Source organism: Tauraco erythrolophus, chromosome 4 (genome assembly GCF_009769465.1).
Source record: "Tauraco erythrolophus isolate bTauEry1 chromosome 4, bTauEry1.pri, whole genome shotgun sequence".
In the NCBI taxonomy this organism is placed as follows: domain Eukaryota; kingdom Metazoa; phylum Chordata; class Aves; order Musophagiformes; family Musophagidae; genus Tauraco; species Tauraco erythrolophus.
In genome coordinates this window covers 83,896,890-83,914,624 of record NC_141468.1, presented here as the reverse complement: position 1 = coordinate 83,914,624, position 17,735 = coordinate 83,896,890, and the positions used below count along the sequence as shown (strand labels likewise).

Here is a 17,735-nt window from a genome sequence, read left to right as displayed (position 1 = left end):
AGCCTGCAGACAACTGAAAGCCGACTCTCTTCTCATTCTCCAAAATGACGTGCTGTAGCTTCCAGAGCGAGCTGCTGAGTTATGCTCTGGTGTGCTTACCCGTGGGCTGCTTGCAGGGACCAGCGAGTTTCAGCTGTAGCCTTCTGGACAGCATCTTTTTTGCTGAAACAAACATGTTAATAATATAGTGGCAAAACGTCGGTGTCTGTTAGGAAAAAAGCTAGCACGGAAGTTTGCAAATGCGCTCCAGTTACTTGGAACTAGGTGCATGTTGCGGTTTTTCTTGTTGTAAATTCGATCTTGTAATTAATTGTTGGTATGTGTGGGGAGTCCAGAAACTTGAATGTGAAGTCAGTTCACTTCCTATCAAACAGTCATCCTCTGACAGACGGGCTTACGTGTAAGGAAGCTGCCAAGTGGGAAATTATTGGAAGAGAGACAGGTGACCTCAGTAATATTTGGCCGGATCTTGCTGTACAACCGTAGTCAAGGGAAAAGCGTTCAATATACAGGTGACCAGCACAACATAATCATTTTTTTTTGCACCCAGTAAAACAATCTTTGAGTATATTCCAGATATCTTCTATAACTGTTTCTCCTCCCATAAGTAGTCCTCCCCTGCCCAAAAGGCAGAGTCAACAAATGCTCAAGAGTATTACCAGGGAGCACAGAGGGATGGATGTCTTCAGGGCTGCACCATGTGGCCTCTTCCAGCTGCAACTGATTCACCTGGAAAGGCCACTGCCCTCAGCTTCTCTGCAAGTCCTTGTTGCCATCTCTTCCCAGTGATTTCTCTGCAGGTCCTTTTTGCCATCCCTTCCCAGTGATCTCTCTGCAGGTCCTAGTTGCCATCCCTTCCCAGTGATCTCTCTGCAGGTACTTGTTTCCATCCCTTCCGCCTTGTCCTGGCTGCTTTAAAGGGAGAACTGAATCTCCCTGCCATTCCCTCTCCCACTAAAAGCACATCTGAAATATTTAAGTGCTATGTTTAAGTAAGTTACTGTATCTTACTTAAAGTGCTGTATCTTAGCGGGTAGCAGTACTCAAAAGTGACCTGTTAAACCCTTGCCTTTATCTTTCCTGGTGCTAAGATTACACACTGCTCCCGTGACTTGGGCACTTGGGCTTTTGGAGGTTTTGCCAGTTTGTGCTAGCAGCTTTAACAGTAATTCAGATGATTTGCTCCTGATCTCATAGAACGTTCTGTAGGATTACAGTTTTCTAACAGGGACACCTAGTGGTAAAATATCTTAAAAATATTTTGAGTCCTTTTCTCTGTGTCTGCTATTTCTGTGCTTGCTACCTAATGTCATCGTTTAAGCAGTAAGTTTCTGATGCTGCCATTAGAGAGCATCTATTTGTTTATCAATGACAAGCTAAACTCTTTTCGAATCAGGGCATATAATGCTTTCCCAAGTGATTTTTTTTTTTTTAAATAAAATAAATAACATTTTCCTGAAAGCCCTTAATTCATCCTTTCTTTTTTCTTTCTTCTTATCACTATTCCTTAGTAGAAGCACAGGGTGTTCACTTGGAATAAACGGGTACATGTAACACAGATAAAAAGACACTGATTTGCATGAACTAGTCAGATTGTCACTAGCCTAATGGGCTGATCCATTTGCCATCAGAGAGTCGCATAAAGAAGGTAGATAAGGATTTTTACAAGTTAGTCATTCCATAGGGACTGTTCGCAGGGTTATTTGTGGGTACTCAGATTCGCCACAATGACTGCAGGGCTGAAAGGAGTCTGCCTTTCCTGCTCCTCTCCCAAGGATGCTGGAGTATAATGGACCAAGTGCTTTGTGTTTTGTTGCTTTTCAGAAAAGCATCAGATGCCGCTTCATAGCAAAATGGTGAAACGCATCAGTGAGCCTCTGTTTTGTGGTGCAAGCTAGTAGCATACTCCTTTGGTTCAGCTGTGGGGATGCAGACATCTGCCACACGGGGTTTCTTCTCCCTGCAGGTGGAATGTTGACGCCATAACTTCAGAAGTCATGGAGAAAGACAGGCATTCAGTAACCTTGGGTGGACCCAGAAGACGGCAAGCAGGATGTTTAAAGCCCAGCAGATCACACAGTTGATAATACTCCACTTTGAGGCTGGGACCAAGTAGAGCAATGCAGGGGTCTAGCTTTCCACCCAGCCTGTTTAACAGTGATTTTCATTGACCTGGAGGAGGTGATGGTCTGCTTGCTCACAAAGTTTGCAGATGACACTAGATTAGCCAGGTCAGAGGGACATAGACTGACTGGGGAAATGGGGCAACAGGAGCCCAGTGACGTTCAGCAGGGCCGAAGGCAGAGCCCTGACCCGGGTGGGCAGCCAGCTGGGCACGAGCCAGCCGTGCCTCTGCAGCAGAGGTGGCCAGCAGCCTCCTGGGCTGTACCGATGGGGACACAGCCAGGAGCTCACGGGAAGGGAGAGACCATCCCCTCTGCTCCGCACTTGTTAGACCGTATCAGGAAGACTGTGTCCAGTTTTGTCTTCGTGCAGGGCAGTCAGGTGATGGGGCAGGTTGCCCAGAGAGGCTGTGTAGTCTCCATCCTTGGGGATTGTCAAAACCCAACTGAATAAAGTCCTCAGCAGCCTGGTCTGAGCTCAGACCTGACCCTGCTTTGCACAGGAAGTTGGACAAATGACCTCCAGAAATCTTCAACCAAAATTGTTCTATGATGATATTTTTTTTATCTGTGTGTGTGTCTATGTATGTGTGTGTCTATATATATATGTACGTATTCTGAGTAATGATTAATTAGTTACAGTTGTTTTGCAAAGTATGTTCTTGGATTCTAAAAAAAAGAAATCTGTGTAGCTCAGCCCCTCTAGTTGAAGGGCCAGAAATACATTCATTATGTTTCAATTGATATTTTTAATTATAGTTGGTATTTCTGAGCCATTTACATGTGAGAGCTAGCCTGTTGGTAAGTGGCATTTAGATAATGAAGTGTTGCATCCCTTTTCAAGACAGCATAGTTCTGTTCTAATATATTAATAGCTGGTTGTAGCCTGCGCTGTGGTTCTGTTTCTTCACTGTTCCTTTCTAACACCTTTTCAATCTGCTCAATAACTTTAATAGAATTTGAAGGAAAGATGGATTTCTCGGAAATAAGTAAGTCACTGGGTGGGGTGACCAAATTAGCCCCTCTCTTGAGGGTAAGGCAGGCGCAGCTCAGCAATTACATGACTTTTTGTTACATCTTTTTTGTGGGGCTTTATGCAAGTAACAACGTCCTGGTTTACTCCATGGTCATAAGGACCATAACAGGACAGCTGGGTTACTGGGGTGAGGAGAGGTCTCTGGAGCCAGGGAAGAGGAGAAGGAACAGCAGAGGACTTGGGAGTGCAGGAAACCAAGCTCCTCTTGTTCTGCAGCTCACTTTCTGAGGAAAAGACCTGTCAGCGTTTTTCAAAGTGCTTTGGAGGATTCCGTGATCCGTTTCATGGGATGCACGGTCAACGTCGTGTGATTCCACTAATGTCACAAGACAGCGGAGCTGATCTCTAGTTTAGGGCTCATGCCTTGGTGTCCTGCTCTGAGCATCCGAATGCTGATGGCTTGGAGACTGAACTTCTCTCGTATAAGGAGGAGCCCATCTGAAAATAAAATAGGGGCATAGCAAGAGCCACTATGAGAAAATAACTACAGCTTCTGTCTCTGAGAAACTGAACAGCCCCCAAACCTCTGAGCAGCTTACGTGGTGTGATAACTGTAACAAGACCTGATCCTGAAGCCTCTTCTCTCTCCCGTGCATGGCCAGGTGGGGTCAGCCTGTGGCCAGCTGGGTACCTCTTTTCTCCTCGAAATGTTCAGGGCACAGTTTCACTGGTGTCTCCAGAAATAACAGCTTTCATCACTTCCCTCACCCGTTTTGTCATGTGTTCGTGGTAAGAGCAGGAGCGCACATGCTGTTTCTGGCACAGAGGAGGAGATAACCAGTTGGGGGGCCAGCTTCTTTTGGGGACAGTGCTGCCTTAAAATACTTGTGAAACCACAGCCTCGGGCATTCTTGAGCTTTCTGTTTCACCATCTGAAGGGATGCCATCTACGCGGTTTTTTTTTTTAAGGCTTCTGAAAAGCTTAGTCTGTGTTATGAGGAATGTGTTAGGTGTCTTAGATATTTATGTAATTATACTAATGAAGTGGTTTTATTTATTGTTTTCCGAGGAAATGCTTGGTATTTTTGGATTCATGTTCTTCAGAGAGAGGAGATGAATTTCCTGTTAAGATTTTGAATATGATTTTTTCAAATGTCTTCAGAGAAAAAAGTAAACTTGAAGAGTGATTACAGAATATTGGCTAATTAGCTATAGTGTAACTGCTTTAATTACTTTTATCCCTGAAGCCACATGACTGTGCAGATGACTAGCAGATGACTTATTTAAAAAAAAAAAAAAAGACGTGTTCACACTGCAAGGTTAATGAGCCTAATTAAATATAGTTTTCCTTAGCCAGATACTAAATCATGAAGCTTAGGGGAGACAGGGAGGGGAAGAATCCAAAGGCAGTCAGTTCTATTTCAAATAATGAGTTTATTCTGATTTTTATTGCAAAAAAAGAAAAAGAAAAGCTGGAATTGTGAGTGATTTTTCTGGATAAAGATACTTACATTGAAAGAGTTTGTGAGACCTCACGTGGCAAACTTTGGAAGTCTATTTAGAGACAATTATGCTGAGACATATTTGTTTTCCAATGCCCACTGCTTTAATTAATGGAGAAGTGGGCTTGAATAAAAAGGTCTGTGCTAGATAGAAGTCTCCATCTGCTACTGTGTGTTACCCGAACCTTTGTCCTTCCTCACCGAGCGTTTTTTTTATTAAACCATTTTATTTCCTTTAGTAAGCTGCATAATGTCTCACATTAAGATATACAGACAGGATGGAGTTCTGATTTTTTTAAAAAATTATTTTAATTTTTTTTAAGTTTTCTGCTTGTGCTGTGCACAGTGGTTTGGTATCCCACATTCGAAAAAGTACTCAGAGATCCAGATTTTGTGGTCTTTCAAGGAAACTTGTGTATCAGGCACAAAAAAAGTAGATATTACACCTTACTGAATTGCCGTGTGTCAGATACCTTCGTGACTGGTCTTGAGTTACTGAAAACAGCAGGTAAAATGTGTTACACAGTGAAAAGGGCTTAAGCCAAGGAATTTCAGCATATTTGCAAAGAACATGCAATCAGCTATTACTAATCAGCTGGTGTATGGTAACTGCCACAGGTGACTTTGGGCAAAGCAAAAGTAGCAGCGTATTTCACTTCCACTGTTCTTTCCCATCGTTTCTCCCATTGGTTAAGAATTTACTTTTTTTTTTTTTCTTTCTTTCTTCAAATGGTGTTATACTCGATTATTTCCTTTAAGCTAATCTAGTGTGCAGTGCTCTATTTCCAGAAAAGATTGCACAGACCTACTGGGAAGCTATGCTCAAAAGTCAGATAGGGGCCGATACAACAGCTGTATGTGGGTTTCTGATAGTCCAGCACAAGATGAATCAGACTGAATCCTCTCCATATAATGAGTAACGAAGAGTTAACCTACTCATGGGGGAAATTTCTATTCTTTCACTTAAATTTTCATCTGAAACCTGAATTTCCCATATCTAACAGAGTGGACACTGTCTTTATATTCTTCCAAACTCTTATATAGAAAGCTGTATTTTTTTATAAATTAATTATTTAGTTGGAAATTTTGGTTGTCTTTTGTAATGTGGGAAGAATAGGTTAGAGTAGAGTAACTGAAAGGATCCTTATTAAAGAGCAAGAAGCCGAGTTCCTCACCTAAACTATTTTCTTTGATTTCATCACGTTTTCCAAAGGGTCTTAAAGGTCACCGTGCACCCAGTAGGGTACAAAAGTTACCTTGATAAATTAGATTATGATTAAATGATTCTACCTGAGCACTTGGCACACAGTAGGAGGCTCACAACACAGTGATTGTGTTTCCTTCCTTTATTTATTTAATTCTTTTCCTCTCCCATGGTCTTTGTCAAACATTGCTTGTACTGGCCCCATGGGAAGTGATGTATGCTCTTTGCTGATCACGTAGGAGCCTCGACCTTAAAGAAACTGCAGGGGATGTAGAGGTTTCACTAGCTTGTATTTCAGCTGTCTGTGTGTGTATGGTTTGCATTTATCAATATTCAAAAAGAAGGAAAGTTCTAGCCATAGATTTTGGAGCAATAGCTTTTCTCACCTGCTTTCTACGTGCCAGTTGAGCTTCTTGAGCTTTTGGGGCAGAAGGAGTAAGGCTGTGGCTTTGAAAGCGGAGAGAAGTAATGAGAGTTTGTGGTGTGACTGGTTTGCAACTTTGCAAACTCCTTTTCTTTGTCGCCATACAGTGGGACTGATGCTAAATTCTTAGAAAAATCCTTAAATTCTTTAGGATTCTTTTGAAATTCCTGCTTTGGTTTACTTTTTCTGCATTTGGCCAACATTTTGACCTTGTAGATACTGGTCATTTAAGTACTTCTATGTGGTAATAGGAAAATGGTATCAGGGTGGCTTACTATGCTCAGAACAAGATTTTGTGTGGCTGCATTTCATGCCTTTGTCCTGCATTTCCACTGAGTCATCCTTACCCTAAATTGGTTTCTCCAGAGCTTTTTGTAAGTCTAATTAGATAAACAAGCTTGTATTTACATATACTTTAGCTAGTGTATTTTTTCTGCACTTTTTTTTGGCTATTAAAATTGTGAAGTAGGAAGAAAAAAAAATTGAGGATAAGATTTCTGTACAAAATTAGTGATTTTGGCTATCGCCTTTTTTTTAAGATTTTAAATCTTTTTTAATCAATGTGCTTGAGGAAAATGCAAGTTTACTACAGTAGTGAAGAAGACTCAGAGAGATGAGAAGCTCTTAATAAACTAAGTTACCCAGTATTATTATGTCTTAATATCTAAGCCCGTGTTCATATACTGACCTTTAGAGATGATGGTGTTTGATGATTGATGGTGGTGATTTACTGATGACTGGTGGTTAATGATTGTTGATGTTGTTTTCAGAGTATTTTCATGGGTTGCTTATCTGATTAGTATTTAGAAGAATTATTTATGTTTTGGGATATGAGAGATTTTTAAGATACTCTGATTTCTTTTTCCTGTGTACTTCCGTGAGCAGTTTGTGTTTATTAACATTCAAAATTAAACTTTTGGTTTACCGTACTAAGCAGAAATGTCAAGATTCAAGAGCCTGAATCCTCAGTTACCCTTTGTTAAGCAGTGTCCAATTTTTGGTGCTTCTGTTTTTAGACAGTGTCATTATTTTAGTAAACGTTGAGTATCTGCATCTCTTTGAGTCAAGCAAAGGACTGAATGAATGTCACCGTATTCTGGAATCAAGAAGGGAATCAGCAAGCAATGGCAGAAGGCTGTTTTGTGGGGGTTTTTGTATGCTACATGTATAATAAACTTCATAGTCCTGGACTGGCAAAATAGTATTTCTCATCAGCACTAAGTTAATTCATTTGTAATGGCAAACAAAACATGCTGTGTGAAACATCCAGTTCACAGATGATACCCTAACGGAAGTTAATGCTATATGATATTTTGGACTGATGATACGTATGCAAGCCTTTAAAAGCACATGAAAGCACAACATGCTCTTCAGAGGTTCCAAACCAAGCTACAACTTTCTTCTGAAGTCCCGCACCATATATTAAAAGAACACAGAAATAGATGAGACTTTTTTTTTCCTTTTCTCATCCCAGAACTTGGCTGGATCTCAAAAGTGCATGTGAATCGACCTGCAGTTGTGAGGCATGCAGAACAAATTAAAAAATGGAGAACTGTGAAAGGTAATTGGCAAGTAAGTGCTCATTTTATGCATTCTGTTCCTGTATTTTTAAAGCAGTCACTCTCCCTCTCCAGGCTGCAATATTGAATTTTTTTCAAGAAACATGTAAACTTAAAAGATGTGCTTGTCCATGTCTTATTTTAATAATTTTTATTTGATGATGATGGGATGGAATAAGGTGACGCATTTATCCAAACAAGTTAAAAACCTTATAACTCATAAGTGGCAAAACCGCAAATGAATTTAAGTCATCTTTATTCATGAGTGGATTAAATTGTATATTACTATCCCACCACATTTATTCTGTTTCCCAGACAGACTTCTCTGCATGCTGCCTTCTTATTTTTTAATTTTAAAGCTGTAAGATATGATCATGGTCCCTGTCAAGTTTGACCTACCTGGATGATTTTTCTTTACTTAAATATCCCCAATGCGTGTGATTTCTTTGCTTAACTACTTCTTACCTATAACTCAAAAATCCTGACTGGCTATGGTGCTGGGTGGCAGAAAGGAAAAATAAAAAGCAGGAAAAAAAAAAAAGTCCTCTAATGTTAAGGGGACTGATTTCTCAACTCCTGAGATAAGGTAAATGATGGTTATTGTCCGTCTTGGTATAAAATAGGTTGACATAAAGCCAGTGGTGCAAATGAGCTTTTCTTTAAGGCTGGCTTGTAGTATTGAACATGTTTCGAGTGTCTTAGCAGTTACCCTCAGCCTCTGCTCTTACTGCCCTTCTGGCAGAATCGACAGATACTGGCCTCATGTGAGCGGGTGGAGCGGGTCCAGAGGAGGCCACGAAGATGATCTGAGGGCTGGAGCACCTCTGCTATGGAGACAGGCTGAGAGAGTTGGGGCTGTTCAGCCTGGAGAAGAGAAGGCTCTGGGGTGATCTTATAGCAGCCTTCCAGTACTTAAAGGGGGCCTACAGGAAAGCTGGAGAGGGACTTTTTACAAGGGTGTGTAATGATAGGACAAGGGGCAATGGCTTTAAACTGAAAGAGGGGAGATTTAGATTGGATATAAGGAAGTTCTTCACTCAGAGGGTGGTGAGGCACTGGAACAGGTTGCCTAGAGAGGTTGTGGATGCCCCATCCCTGGAAGTGTTCAAGGCCAGGTTGGGTGAGGCTTTGAGCAACCTGGTTTAGTGGAGGGTGTCCCTGCCCATGGCAGGGGGTTTGGAACTAGATGATCTTTGAGATCCCTTCCAGCTCTAACCATTCTATGATTCTATGACGTGCGTTTTGGTTTCTCCAGTTTGCACATGAGAATCGTAGCGCAAAGTCATCAGATCAGCAACGTGAGCTACTGCGTTCTGCAAAGCAGAGCAGTGAGGCTTGGCCGCTGCCTCGGCAGCAGGACGGGAAGCACTGAGAGGGGAACGGCAAGCAGCGCTGGCTACAGGTTGCCACAAGAGCTTTGGCAGCATTCAGCCATGGGCAAGATCTGAGAAATGCTGTGCAGCAAACCTGGAAGCTCCCAGTGAGCTCTCAGCCATGGGACTGTAACTGGTGTCCAAAGGACAAACTGATTCTTCATTCACCAAACAGCTGTTCTGCAAGCAAATGCATGTGATTCCTTCCCTCTGCACCCTGAACAAGTCATTTATTGCAGCAGTAACTGAAAACCTGGAAGCAGGAGGAAGGAGGCAGTGAAGGATCAGTTTTAACAGTGCAACGTAGTAGAACAAAGCAAGAATCATTTAATTGTACTTAATTCTTAAAAAAGCTATTCAAAGTAGTTGGCATCCGTAGCTTAGCATGTTGGGCAACCGTTCTGGGGTGGCTGAAGCTGCGTTCCCAATGAGCACAGATCTTGCGGACGACAGTTTGTGGATAATTTGACTTAGCTGTAAGATCCTGCTGGAAGGTGATAGAAAAAAATCTTCCTGCCTGTTACAAGAACTGGAAAGTTTGTGCTTTGAATGTTATGATTCAATAAAAAATGGACATAAACTGGAGGAAGTTAGACTCCAGCTCAGCATTTCTCAAGAGTTTTTTAGGCATAAAAAGTCACTCAATACCAGGTTTAGCAGTCTAGTGGCTCTGGGTTGGGAAATAGTGAGAAAATCCAGAGGGTATTCCATAACCTTGGCTATTTCAGATACTGCAGGTGCAGTAATGTAAAAAGTCAGTCTTCTGATTTGACTGAAGTTACTATACAGAGAACTAAGACATAGAGAGCCACAGGCTTTGATTACAAGGATCATTGGGAAAAAGGGGATTTCGTGTCACTCCCTCAACATGGCTGTAGGACAAACGTTTAATCATTATTAATACTTCTCCACTCTGCTGTGTAGTAACACTGGTACTGAGCTACTCGAGTAAGGTTTTACTTTGAAGAATGCCAGAAGCGTCTCTCCTGAATTCGAACACTCTTCTTGCAGGATAGTCATGTGCTGTTTATTTCACAGAGATTATTTTGAATGTTTACATGTTTGAATGTGACTAGCACCACAGACTCAAATTTTGAAGCCCAATTACAAAATACGCATTTGAAAAACGCTTTAAAAAAAAAAAAAAAGTTCCTACCAGTTCTTGGAACTCCCTGACTACATCTGTCTTGATGACTTTATGATTCATGTCATAAGAGACGAGACAAAAATTCCTTCAAATGAAGGATAAAAAAAATCCAAGTAAAAGAAACTTTAAAGCCATTTAAAGTGAAAAACCCTTTTGAAGTACGATAGGGTGAAAGTCGAAATTGGTTAGAAACAGGCACTCAGGCTTAGGCTAACAGAGGTCAGTAACAGTTCGTTACTCCATTGAGTCACCCCGGAGCACCTTTCAGTGTAATGTTTACTACAGGTTCAGAAAGGAGACTCCCATCAGCCAAGTGTGAAAGGTTTTAGGCCAGCCAGCCACTTAAGATTTGCAGAGTAGTACCTCCATGCAGAAACAGCAAATTTTGCTGCCTGTACTGACAAATCGTGTCGCAGAGCAGTCAGAAATTCAGACTTTATGGACTCAAGTGGACTTTGCCATTGCAAACTCTTCCTTTGTCGAACAAGTGCCCACTAAGAGATGTCAGCTTTTAGTGAAGCCATCACTGTAAATAAGCATCTGCTGGAAGACCTTCAACAAATATTTCAAAATAGTATCTTAAGCTCAATTTTTGTTCTGCAAAAAAGCTGAAAAAATTTTTAGTTGTGCTTCTCTTCTTTTCTCTGATTAATAAGTCTTTTAAAATTCTCTAGCATTTTCACCTAAAAAGTGCTTTAGCCTTGTCACTTAGCTCTTACTTTTGTTTTTTTTTTCACCAAATAATTACAGATATTTTTTATTCCTGATTCACACACAAAAAAGTGGAAACATCTGGAGTCTAGACCCTAATTTTTAAGAAGTCTGAGTTCTTACTCCTCAGTGATTCTATGTTTCACAGCAGAAGCATGCAAACATGCAAGTATGCAAATTTCTGATGTGTAGACTCATCTGGTTACTGGCAATTGCAAGCCTGTGCTCCTCTTGAACCACGTGTATAATTTCTCATGCATACAAGCCTTAAAGATACGCACATACTGTATAGAATGGAGCCTATTGTAACAGTGAGGTTCTTTTGTCTTTGTCTTACAGAATTAAATTTGAAACAAGGAGCTTTTTGTCCACGTGAAAATATTTGTCTGATTCTTCCAGAGTCCCGTTTGGTAGTTAGTTAGCTTTTGCACCAAAAATTGAGAATTGATCCTTTGATTCTGACTTTGATTCCAGATCCTTTCTGTGCCATTAGATGCTGCTCAAGAGATGAACAAATATCTGCCAACCTTGTCTGTCCTAAACCATTCTTTACATATCCTCCGTGTGTTATATCCCATATATTTCCTGATTCTTAGAGTGTGAGCTAGGCTTCTGATTCCTGCATCTTCTAAGTCAGTTTGGCTTTGGAAACGTAAACTGAAACACAATATTCCTTGCTGCATTCCGTTTTTAGGCTGCCTGGCTGCTGAAAGCTGTCACCTGCATCGATCTTACCACTCTTTCAGGCGATGATACTCCTTCAAATGTTCACAGGCTGTGTTTTAAAGCAAAGCATCCCATCAGAGAGGATCTGCTGAAAGCCTTGGACATGCATGATAAAGGTATGCTAGATTTTGTTGTGTGTATTTTGTAGGGAAAATGTCTGCGTTTCCTCTTTATTTTTTCAGTTTTCAGAAAGGTGTAAAAATGGCCTCTTCTTCCTTTAACAGAAGCAGTTATGGCAGGCAGCACTGCAGAACTAATAGTCCTGAGAGGACAAACTAGGTCCTGTATGGTCTTACTCAAAGCAACTGTCTTAAATTCTAACTCCAAAACATCTATTCCTTTGAGTTAATATAAGAATGCAAGGAGAAGAGAATCCATTCTGGATTTGGCAGCCAAAGTGAAGCATGGACTCAGGGCGAAGCTGTAAGCTGTGGTACCTAATGAGCAAATTTGATGTGGAAGCCACAAGAGTGTAACCTGAGCGTATGTTTTTTAATAACAGTGCACTAAGGTGAGATTAATTGAGTATTCTGTTAATCTGCTGATGTCCTTAGTAAATGGGAGAAGGGGGTGGTGTTCATGCGACTCCTTTGGATTTCCTGCTTAGCTGCTGTTTCTGTAGGTAACTCCCGAGCCTGCCGCTTTGCCTGTCAGAAAAGATGCATTCCGCAGTCCTAAGCATGTTATTTTTCCTTCAGAAAACATCATCTGTTACCTGCTTTTTTAGGTAGTTAGGATAGGAGACATCTTTGCAGCCTCGTCTGCTTTACGGAGTCAATCCTGTAGCGAGCGTACGCGGTTGTGTGCGTGTCGTGCGTGCACATATGCACACACAGAGTTCCCAGCTAAGTCAACGGAGGTGAAGAAGGGGCTGAAAACAGCCTTTAAGAACTGGTGATAAACCTTTCATTGACATTACTCAAGCAGACTCCATCTGAAGTCCCAGTGTTGCACTCAACTGAACACAATACAACTTCAGAGCAAATTTGGACTGTCAATATAGCTGTCAATAAACCCTCTTTATATCCGAGCAGCGTTTCTGAATTTTTCCAGATGTAATCACTGGTGTGTCAGTGAATACAGTTTGACTTTTGTCCTGTCAGGTTGGCCTTATGATGATCTAAAAAAAAGAAAATCCCTGCGATGTTGAGGGCATGCTTTTCCTATTGAAATATTTCCGTTTTGCGCAGGCGTTGGTCGATGAGTTGAAGTCATATGATGTAGAACCAAAGGGTAATCAAGCCTCTGGTTTTAAGGCATACACATAAAATATCAAAGATTAGTCTTTCTTAAAACTTAGATTTATGGACTCTTCAGACAGTTGAAGTATTAAATATGAGGTCAATTATCTGAGACTTGGAGAGAGCAGCATTTTAACTAGAAATGCAGTAAGACTGCATTAACATAAAGACTGCTCAGTTGCTGCTGGGCTCAGTCTGGCTCAACAAGTAAAGAGAGCTTGGCACTGCGGTGTCTCTTGCACTCATTTGCTGACTAAGCATGTACTGACTGTACGTGTTGGCATTAACCAGTGAATCTGTCCGTAAAAATCTTGGCATTTTAACTCCTGCTAATGCAAACTTGCTCCCAGGGCCAGGTGAAGGAACACGAGGGAGGTAACAACACGGAGAATTACCTGGATCCTTTGAGCAATATAACAGACATCCCTAGAGTGGGTGCTTAAGATCCTTGTGAGAATGCAGAAGTGGGAGGTGAGAACAGTGCACACGTGCTCGGAACGTGGATTGTGCTCGAGAAGATGAAAATCTATGTATGGAAAAGTGAACTGTGGCTTTTGCAGGTATTACTGTTGGAGCAGTGTGTGTATATCCCGCGAGAGTCACCGATGCTGTTAATGCCCTAAAGGCTGCTGGTTGTAACATACCAGTAGCTTCAGGTAAGCTTTATTAAAAAATACCCAATTAAATGTTTTGATGCTATAAAATATGGAGAAAAATCCAGAAGCTTGGACTTGCTTTTGTTTCAGAGAGTCGGGTGAAAAGATAGCAGGTGGAAGGAAGGGAATGGAAGGGAGGATTTGCTTCTGGTAGAATCTTTTGTTTTCTTTCAACTTCAAGCTTATCAGGAATGCCAAGTCTGTTTTGCTGAAAGCTCTTCAAAGAGGTTCTTAAGATATATCAGTGTTTTCCTCATCTGAATAGAAGACATTGAGATAATTTGTCCAGCGCGCTATCAGTAGACACTAAGGAAATAATAATAATAATAATAATAATAATAATAATAATAATAATAATAATAATAATAATAATAATAATAATAATAGCAACAACAACAACAACAATAATAATAATGATGATGATGATGCAATATGAGCTTCAGGAGTTCTAATACAAGGAATTTTTTTCCCTAGGAGTTGTTTGGCTTTTAAGTATAATCCTGCAAGCTGAATTCAATGAAGCTGTGTGCAGAGGCAAGGGTTATTGCCTGCTGAGCAGCCCACAGCTTCAGGACTTGTACTTACAAATCTAATAGCGCCAGCTCTTCTCCAGTCACCACACACGAGAGACAAGTCCTGAATCTACAATAAGCAAGAAGTAGAATCAAAGAATTATGCAGGTTGGAAGGGAGCTCTGGATGTCATCTGGTCCAACCTTCTGCTCAAAGCAGGGGCCAACTTTGAAGTTAGATCAGGTGTTCAATGCTAAGACCCATGTTTTCTGGTGGTTTTTTTTTTTTGTCGTTGTTGTGGTTTCATTGTTATGTAGGGGAAAAATACATACTAAATGCATTTATATGTCAGAGAGAAAGAAGATCTCTGACAAAGCCATTATTTTTTCCATTTCCAAAGTTACCTTTGAGTTTTGTACTTAAACATCATAAGCATAATCTTAAGTAGTCCTCATTGAAGTAAATTTCTGCTATATTGTGTTGAACATATTATTAGGATTTAACTTGAAATACTACTTAAAAGAATTTAGGAGAATTAAAAAATGTATGCATTGCTTCATATATGAGTTCACTCTTTGTTTGCCCAATCTTGCTGGAAGCAATATGTATTGTGCTTTCTTCTGTAGGCTGCTTGCAGAAGTTTAAGGCATGTGAAAGAGACCTTTTCACAAGATGCACTTGGTATCTTGCTGGACATTGGTTCTTGAGGGAAAACGTAACGCTTCTTGTGGATGAAGAGAGGGTAGGATGAGGTGCCTTTAGGTTTTTTGAATCATGGTAGGGACAAAAAAAGAATAACTTTCAAACTCTTTGATGTGTTAGAGGTATATGCAATTTGATGGTCAATTTATAAAACATTTTCTTCCCTCTACCTGCATCTCCCTTCTTGCTAGTGGCTGCTGGATTTCCATCCGGACAAACTCCTCTAGAAACTAAACTGGCTGAAATAAAACTAGCTGTGGAATATGGTGCCAGAGAGATTGACATTGTCATTAGCAGGAGTCTGGTGCTGACTGGCCAGTGGGAAGGTAAGTACCTACCCTTTGGCAAGGAACCTAAAACTCTGTATACGCACGTGCAAGATCTTTCTTTGTCCCTTCCCCAAGTCTCCACATCAGTCCTTGAAGAATTTTGGAAGGGACTGATAATCCGGGACACTGAACTAAATAAAAACTATTTAACTAATTTATGACCAACGGTTGCATTTTTTGAAAAAAATGCAGTTACAAGTCCTGTCAGGCTGGGCATGCAGAATGACGTTGTGTTTTGAAAATTCAGGTCTATTCCTTCTATGCCTTTAGAGGATTTTGTGTACAGGATTAAAAAAATAGCAAGTGAAATGGAAGTGAATGCCTAATTATTTGAACAGTTTTGTTAAACCCCCCAAGGGGTTGCTAATGTAGATGATACCTTGTTAAATATACATGTTTCAGCTCTTGACAAAAATAAGTATTTTAGTTGTTTTCTTTTTCCTGAAAGTTGAGGGTACAAATTGACTGTTCCTATTATTATTGATGTTCTTGTGTCTGTAGACTACTACTAATTAGTAAGAACAATAACGCTGAAGATGGTTTTTGCTCTAATTGCCTCCTTAATGTACTGTGAATGGTTTGCCTTAAGTGCTGACAATGCTTCTGTAACTAATCTCCATGTGAAGGTAAACACATCATTGTCTTGAAATGAATTTTCCATTTAGTTGCATAAGGCAGCATCTTAATAGCCTGTTTGCTTGGAAGGCTTCATAAAGGACCCCTGGTACCTGAGTTTGGTTAAGAAAATACAATCATCATGGTAACAGATCATATTTTCTCCTTTTGGTCTTCCTTCCATTAGCAGTTAGAATTGAACCAAAAAACCCACACGTTTCTCCCTCTGTGTCTTCAGGACTGATGTTCTGGTTTCCACTTGCTGTAACATCTCGACCTCATTTGTAGTATTTACCGTCTCCATCCTTTTGCTTATAAATATATGCAGCTTTACAAATATTTGACATCTTGAGGAAGAGCATTGTCGGCAGAGATTTGTTTCTTTCAGAGTGGCTATTTTAAGTTCAGGTATGGCCTAAAATTACTAAATGAGTAAATTTGGGATGACTTTTGATTTGGTATGCATATTCTTTTATCCAGAGCTGAAGTCATGGCAAGGTTGAAAGCCATCCTTTTTTTGGCAATGGTTAGTTTACTTTTTTTTTTTTTACTGAGGGCAGAATTGAAATTGTTTCCAAATGTTTTCCAAAAGGTTATTCATGAACATGAGTGTGTGTATGGCACATATTTACACGGTGTTGAAAAAAGCTATCTCAGGAACACAATTTACTTTCCATCCATATAAAGATGCAGCAGGGTGAAAAATTATGATATTTAACTTGCCCGTCCAAAAAAATTACTTCAGTAGGTGATCTGTGTATTTTGGTGAAAATCTGGTGTTCTGACTTCTTCTTTAGCTTTCAACAGATGTATGTTACCTGTGTGAACATGCAATTTTCCACCTCTATCCAGTGATTAGATATGATACACAACAACGTATAAAGTACGTTTAAGAAAGCTAGAAGAAGGGATGAAGAGATCTTTTTTAGGATGGATCCCTGTGTTACGTACAATTGAAAAGTCTGGTGCAGTAACTATGCCTGTGTTCAAGGTGCTTCATCAACTAGAGCTGCCTTGCCATAATGACAGAACCTCTGCTTATGCTTATAACGCTGATATGTTTTTATTGTTATTTTCTCGTGCTGCCTGTCTTCACAACTTCAGGAGTTATCAACAAAAATACGTGTGTGGTAGAGTGCTTTGTCTAACTGCTCATATATTTTTAGCTTTTCTTCTGGCTCGTGCAATCATTAGGGTCACCGTGATCGAATAGTGTTGCTTTGTGATTTGTTTCAAAGGCTCGTTTGGTTATGAAATATTTTAGTGTATGTCCAATTATGTCAAGTTATTTTAAAGCAGTTCTTAAATATTGCTGGAGCTCTTTGTGGCACTGATAATATATTTTCTAGATCTTTACAAAGTAATTGTTAAGATCTTTTTAGTAGTGCTGAACGTGAAAGCAGCTTTATTGGACAGCAAATTTATGTTGGAAAATAACATTAAATGAGATTTAAGTTTATGGACGTATATACCTTTTACAACCTGTTAGCTCTTGAAACAATACTCCTTTACAGTAGTTTACTCAACCATTGCCTTGTATCACTTGACAAAGTATGGATGAAGCTTAAAAATCACAATTTAGATACTGTTTTAGACACAGAATTTGGAGCCTGTATGTAAAGATTCATGAAGTTGACCAACAAATTGTTGAAAGAAATGGGATCTTTTTTTTTTTTCCCCTGTTATCAATTAATATGTTGGAGTTACTGTACCTTCTGAAGCTGTCTGGGATGCTGTAATGTTGCTTTTAGTTCCACAGCTTTTAGCAAACACCTGGACATAGAATCATAGAATCATAGAATGGGTTGGATTGGAAGGGACCTCAAAGATCATCTAGTTCCAACCCCCCTGCCATGGGCAGAGACACCCTCTACTAGACCAGCTTGCCCAAAGCCTCATACAACCTGGCCTTGAACACTTCCAGGGATGGGGCAT

General features: G+C 40.2%; 1 protein-coding gene across 2 annotated transcripts in view; it reads left to right on the top strand.

Moving 5' to 3' along the window:
* The window catches only part of DERA (deoxyribose-phosphate aldolase), a 53,687-nt gene that overhangs the window by 1,071 nt on the left and 34,881 nt on the right, over positions 1-17,735 (top strand). For both annotated transcript variants that reach the window (XM_086610599.1, XM_086610598.1), the window contains exons 2-5: positions 7,704-7,801; positions 11,714-11,861; positions 13,547-13,642; positions 15,048-15,182. In XM_086610599.1, the coding sequence (XP_086466725.1) occupies positions 7,704-7,801; positions 11,714-11,861; positions 13,547-13,642; positions 15,048-15,182 (477 nt within the window). The remainder of the gene's footprint in view (positions 1-7,703; positions 7,802-11,713; positions 11,862-13,546; positions 13,643-15,047; positions 15,183-17,735) is intronic.